This window comes from Camelina sativa, chromosome 8 (genome assembly GCF_000633955.1).
Source record: "Camelina sativa cultivar DH55 chromosome 8, Cs, whole genome shotgun sequence".
Taxonomy (NCBI): domain Eukaryota; kingdom Viridiplantae; phylum Streptophyta; class Magnoliopsida; order Brassicales; family Brassicaceae; genus Camelina; species Camelina sativa.
In genome coordinates this window covers 5,285,579-5,292,179 of record NC_025692.1, presented here as the reverse complement: position 1 = coordinate 5,292,179, position 6,601 = coordinate 5,285,579, and the positions used below count along the sequence as shown (strand labels likewise).

General features: G+C 37.6%; 1 protein-coding gene and 1 long non-coding RNA gene across 2 annotated transcripts in view; both read right to left on the bottom strand.

Annotated features, from left to right (window-relative positions):
- Positions 1-405, bottom strand: LOC104706262. Its single transcript, XR_754427.1, has 3 exons — positions 370-405; positions 151-261; positions 1-62 (listed from the first exon to the last, which is right to left on the bottom strand). It is a non-coding gene; the product is annotated as an uncharacterized LOC104706262 (long non-coding RNA).
- The window catches only part of LOC104706263 (rho GTPase-activating protein 7), a gene marked incomplete in the record, with an annotated part of 6,888 nt that extends 287 nt beyond the window's left edge, over positions 1-6,601 (bottom strand). Inside the window, 19 exon segments of the mRNA XM_010422439.2 lie at positions 541-710; positions 799-909; positions 1,018-1,101; positions 1,177-1,237; positions 1,689-1,738; positions 1,943-2,287; positions 2,543-2,758; positions 2,833-3,076; positions 3,309-3,396; positions 3,561-3,630; positions 3,707-3,762; positions 3,915-3,992; positions 4,303-4,422; positions 4,576-4,705; positions 4,859-4,937; positions 5,007-5,077; positions 5,206-5,282; positions 5,423-5,459; positions 6,228-6,601. Coding sequence (XP_010420741.2) covers positions 541-710; positions 799-909; positions 1,018-1,101; positions 1,177-1,237; positions 1,689-1,738; positions 1,943-2,287; positions 2,543-2,758; positions 2,833-3,076; positions 3,309-3,396; positions 3,561-3,630; positions 3,707-3,762; positions 3,915-3,992; positions 4,303-4,422; positions 4,576-4,705; positions 4,859-4,937; positions 5,007-5,077; positions 5,206-5,282; positions 5,423-5,459; positions 6,228-6,281 — 2,141 coding nt within the window.

The following is a 6,601-nucleotide window of genomic DNA, read 5'->3' as shown; positions in this document are numbered from 1 at the left end:
TTCTGCTTCAGCCTGGCCACATCAGCCTCAGCAAGAGCAATTTCCTCAAGCTCAGCCCTTGTCTTCAAATATATATAATTGGATCGTGAGTATTTTACAAGAACTAATTGTTTTAAAGAAAGATACTATTTCCCTAAATTGTATACTTACTTTCGAATCCACACCATGTGAGCTGAATTGTCCAGAGGACATGCTCAAACCAACCTCCAGTGCTGCTCGGAGATCTCTTTCGGCTTGCAGCTGTTCTTGTAATCTTGACACCTATATAAGTGATCCCCATCAAACCAGAGAAGATTCCTTTGACATTAGGATTAATTGTAGAGAGAAGAGATTCATAAACACTGATAGTTTGATAAAGAAATTATATACATCTTGTTCAAGCGACAAACGACGTTCATGCAGTGCNCATCTTCACTAAGCAAATAACCAAGCCTACAAGCATAAAAGCTTTACAGTACAAAGTTTAAGTCATCACGAAAGATAACTTGGACTTTGAGCTCCTTTGTGTGAGGAAAGTAGAGGGATAGTTATACAACTCACTTTTGAGAATTGTGATTCTGGAGATACTGATGAGTATCGCGCGCATCGGAGAAGGAACCAAAGTGAGTCTGACGTTGCTGGTTAAGCTGATGGTGCAGTTCTGCAACTTTCTGCTTCAGCCTGGCCACATCAGCCTCAGCAAGAGCAATTTCCTCAAGCTCAGCCCTTGTCTTCAAATATATATAATTGGATCGTGAGTATTTTACAAGAACTAATTGTTTTAAAGAAAGATACTATTTCCCTAAATTGTATACTTACTTTCGAATCCACACCATGTGAGCTGAATTGTCCAGAGGACATGCTCAAACCAACCTCCAGTGCTGCTCGGAGATCTCTTTCGGCTTGCAGCTGTTCTTGTAATCTTGACACCTATATAAGTGATCCCCATCAAACCAGAGAAGATTCCTTTGACATTAGGATTAATTGTAGAGAGAAGAGATTCATAAACACTGATAGTTTGATAAAGAAATTATATACATCTTGTTCAAGCGACAAACGACGTTCATGCAGTGCTTGCTTCCTTCTCTCCAAGCTAGCCTGTAATATTGCGTTACCCCTAGCCTATAACAATAATGGTGACCAGTGTTAATGACCTCCGGAAGGCAGAAAATATAAAATTTAGCAGCAGATGATTACCTCTTTTGCAATTCGTTGTCGCAGTTCATTTTTCGTGGTCTCGAGCCTCTGTATAGCAAGCCTACAAACAATCAATGAACCAATTAGCAGTACAAAAACACCAAGCTATCATATTCTCAAATGTCAATCAATTCAAGCCTATACCGAAGAGACAACGTAGTAGTTTACAATGCATATTTAGAAAGAACATATCTACACGCAACGTAGTAAATTTGCTATTTCATTCAAACAATACAGTCTTCAGTAAGTTGCTGAGACATCAGCCGCGTCACTCTATGTCCGATTAGGGGATTTTTAGATAAAGTACAGTGTGAAAGTGAATCATGGAAGTATTCCAAGCAAAGGAAATTTTCAAACTTGAAAACATATTGGATAAATAATCACAGTTCTAATGATAATTTACTAAGAAAATCAACGTATGAATAGACTAGCTAGAAAAAACAATCTAGATATAATATATATATAAAAAAACATATGGCGATGGAGAATACACCCAAGAGTTAAAGCCTTACTCGTCTTCTCCTGAAGAATCAAACGATCCATCTGTGGATATCTTTCGGGCCTGACAGAAACAAAAAGAAATTATTGATATTATACTACCCACGTTGGTTCATTATCTCTATATGATTCAGCTAAAGTGCGACATTTATAACAAATTGGAGGAAAAGATTTTTGTATCATGCATCAAATGCAACTTGAACTAATGTGCCAAAATCTTCTGCATGTACAGAATCACAACTATTTGATCAAGATAAGCAAAACATACACTGCCACGACCCCAGAATGTTGCGCGCTTTGCATGAACAGAGGAGGGTGTGCCTTTATTCACGGATTTCTCACTTGATGCTTCAAGACCAGGAGAAGCCAAAGTGTTCCCATGAGTGGGTACATTTAAAACTGTCCCTGATGATTGATAAGACTCACTAACATGTACAATACGTGAGTTTTCTCCGTATTTCGTTGGATTATCACCTATCTGCTCTCCAGTTTGTTGATCCGTGGAGTTGACAAAAGGATTTCTCATAAGATGATCTGTTCGTACGTTTGAATTACATCTTGGACCATTTATGTCTCTTGGTGATTCAATATCAGAGTCATCAGCAACAAATCCCTACAAAGAACAGAAGGTATTCAGCAATCATGAAATAATTATTTCTTCTTAGCTGCGAACTCTAATTCATTAGGAAATAGGGTGGAGATATAATAGCTGAAACCTAACAAACATACCCTAAATTCCTGAATCATACTTCCTAAGTTTAAAAGCATTTCAGTATATCATCAACACTTGCAAATAAATCTTTCATGTAAACTTGGATGGATGCATGAGTATATTGACGGAAGAGAGACTGGACAAAGGAGAAATAACCTTGTATTCATAGAGATCACTGCCTGTGCAACCGCTGCTTTCACTCATTTTTCCGCTCAATGCACGCTCATTATCATCATCTGTCACTTGTTCAACTTCATTATCTGCATTGTGATATTCATTTTTCACGTTGTTGTCATCATCACTCGAATCATCAGGCCCACTATTTCCAATATGTGATTCAGTCGAAATCGAACATCTTTGAATATTTTCTTCCTGAAATTGCAGATAAGCATATAAGACATACAACATTGATTAAGGTTGAATGAAAGGATCTGAGTGCGGCTTACATCAAAAATACTTCCATAATCCTCCAGGAGAACTGTAATGATGGCTTGGGCGTTATTGGCAGCATTAGCAGCAGCAAGAAGCTGAGCAGAATTGTCTTCACCGCTATCAAAATCGTCCTCTAAATCACATTCACCAGCCAGTAGAGGACGTAGAAGCAGAGGAGCCATGCAAGCAGCTACAGCATTTGGGTTCATTCGATTATCGTGGGAATGAGACGAGATAGTATGCATCATTTTCAGAATCCTGAGGGTACAAATAAATTATGTAGGGTTTAAGAAAGCACCTTATAAATGATTTCTCAAGCACTCTTACTCATAAGAACCACAAGAAATTCATCTGGCCAATAGACTCAGACTTGGCAGGAAATAAGTAATCTCAATTTTAACATCTAGTATCTAATATAATCTATAAACTGCTAGCAGAGTGAAATCGACTATTAGGTCAAAACAACCCAAAGGGAGATGTGGAAACATACCGTTGTAGTAGACGTCTATTAGGTTCAGGAAATGTTTCCGCTATCGCAGAGCGCAATGAACTAATGCGAGCCTCCTTAGACTCGATTCCTGATCCAGCAAACCAATTAATAGGACGTTAACTTTACAAAAGTTCAGTCAGATCTCCACATATTCTTTAACAGCAGACCCATGAATATATACACACACACCATTCTGCATGTTTACAAGTATGAATTTATCAGAAGGAAGGAGAAGAGGGTAAGGGAACTCACTGTAAGCTTCCAGCAGGGCAGTACAACAAGATGCTGAAACCGGAGAAGAAGGCAACTCCCTCAATACATGCTGCATGTGAAATGAGACTGCCTTAGTATTGTACCAATGCACAGACTATCAGAATAAGAAGTTGAGGAGAAACTACCTTAATGCAGTCTCCAACAACATGCGGATCTTCATCCAAAGTGAACTCCGTTTTGCCTAGGTATTATTTGGAGTGGAAGAGGGAAAAAATGTAAATTGTGTATTGAAGAGAGTACATGTCAGGGAAGTCTAAGAATATATAATATATTAGCTTAACAAGATGTGTTAAACTTAATCCAGAGAGAAATCAGTTAGCAGATTATAGGTACCCTGTTCATATTCTTGAACTCTACGTTCCACCTCCTCCACATCAGCGGACTGTCTTAGTATTCCTTCAATTTTAGTTCCTGAGAAAACAAAAGAGGACGACGAAAGGAAACAAAAAAAAAACAGTTATAAGACAAATGCATTCAAAGAAGAGAAATACATCAGATTTCAACTATTGCAGGAAATCGTTCAACAGACTGAAATAGAATCATGGAAGTAAGTAAAATTTTCACTGAACTGAATATTTTCCACGTATTAAGTACCCTGATAAAAATATGGAACATTTTAATCTAAAAGTGCATGACTGCATGCCCCAGCAAAATCATTTAGGAAAGACCAGGTAATCAATAAAGCTTGGTGATAGCTATCAATATTTTCCTAAGAACTTACCATACTTCTCAATAAACTGTAGAGCTTTCTCAAGGAATGATGGGCTTCCATCAATATCTTCAAGAGCAAGTAAGATTGGTCTTCCAACAACCAAGGATTTTAATGGACGCTTATCCCGCCCTAACAATTATGGACAATAAAGGTAGAATGACGCATAGATAATAAAAGTCAACTATTAAGGCAGAAATATACATAAGCATGATAAGGCATAATTATGTATTACGACGCTTAGGCCAAAGCTGTAAGATGGAGAAAATAATTGAGGAAAGAAACCTTCGATAGCCTCATTCGATTCAGCACGGAATATTCCATTTTGACCCATGATGAGTGCTGCATTAGGGGCGTGTGCAAGAGCCTGCTCAAGCGCAGTTTTCCACTCGTACAAATCTTCAAATGTCTCAGCCTGCATCATCCAAGTTGGTCACAAGAAGAAATATAACACTAGTACAAAGATCATCTAAAGGGCAATCACAATGCAGTAATATGTTCTTATAGTAGACATCTAGAAAATAAATCAAATTTGCTGCTGGAAATAATATGGTAAATCTAAAAGCACCTTAAGAGTGAAAGCTCTCCCATCACGCCCATCTGGAAATAATACCGTCAACAATTTTTTATCCTCTCTTACCACAACACTGAAAACAAAAATCACAGTAAGTTGAGTTCCATGAACTTTTCTAATGGACTAGCAATATTCTGCATACCTTCCAGAGTTATTCAAGTCGATGCCACCCAGGGTTAAGTTAACTTCACCACCCTTCTGTGGTAGTGCACCCTGTGAAAATTTCGTTAAATAGCTCAATATATACGATTATCAAGAATCTTATCATACATTAACAAAATAAGTCAATACACAGATCAAAATCAACTGTAGAAAGAGGGAGTATGATTGTGAATACTAACAGGGTCATTTTTGAAGAAGACCAAAGAAGTACGTGTGAGGATGAACCAGCGTTTCTTCCAAGATGTCCAACCCAATCCTATTGAGCAGAATACCACAATAATATGTTCAATGGAATATGATATCACAATAGCACCAAGAAATGGTCAAGCTGAACAAACACAGTGAAATGAGACAATATTAATTGAAAATAGGGAGGCCAAAATGTCACAAGGATACCTTTAGATGATATGAAAAGTGGACCACTCTTAAAAACCTGTAAAATAATTGTGAGTTCCATAATATTAGTAACAATCATCAGTTTGGTGTTCAAACTTATATTTCGAAAACTAGAGAAAATAGATATTTGCAAAGTAAAGTCAATTAAATTGCTGTAATCGTTTCAGTTCATATTACGCAAATATCAACGAATCAAAACCGAGCATGCTACGCATTCAACCAGTTGACACCCTTATATATATGTCCTGTAAGTTACTTCTACCTAATTGAGAAACCCCTTCCTTAGATATTGTTCTGTTGCAGCTTCATCCATGAGTAAGACCACTGATCTGCCATCTCAGTTTATTTACAGTCATAGCCTCTTCCAGTTCAAACAAAAATTACTAAGGAAGCATCTTTCATTCAATCAAGCTTCTCTTTTCTTTTACTATGGAAATGCACTCAACACAGATACTATACCTCACGTGAGCACCGATAGTTAAAGTCTTTTTGTTAAAAGCACAAGAGCTATTCCAAGGAAAATTACGCACTTAGGAATACAAGAAACAGCTTGTGTCACAACTAATCAATGGCCCTAATGTATTGGGAGACTCCTAGAACAACCACTGCCATATAAATACGGAAAAAGAAAACTACAAAACTCCAATTTTATATAATTTATAGCAATGATTTTCATACTTTTGCCTATTTTTAGCAATCAATTCGAGCGTCCCTGATGTGCAAAATTCAAAAAACAACTAAAACCTGGAAACACACTACTGCAAGTAAAATTCTGAATTCACTCCCTACAAGAAACCTCCATTACCGTATTAGAAGCTGCACCTCGGGGCCGCTCCAAAGCCGCTAAAGAAGCCTCCATTGCCTCAACAGCATAATCTCAGATCCAGCCTCGATACGAAACCCAGCCACAATTCGATAAAACAAAAAAAAAGCCGAAACACTAGGGTTTCAATTTCAAACTCCTTCGATGCAAACAGTAGAAAGCGACAACAGAAACAAACAAAATTCACCAAAATCCAAATCTTCTCCTCTCTCCTCACAATTGGAAGAACACACACTTCAACGAACCAACAACACCATTAAAGCCGTCGTCGCAGAGTTATCTCTCTGGTTTCTTCCGTCGTCCTCGAGATGTAGCTTAGCTAGAGAGGAAAAAAAAAAAAAAAAAAGGGGGAAATT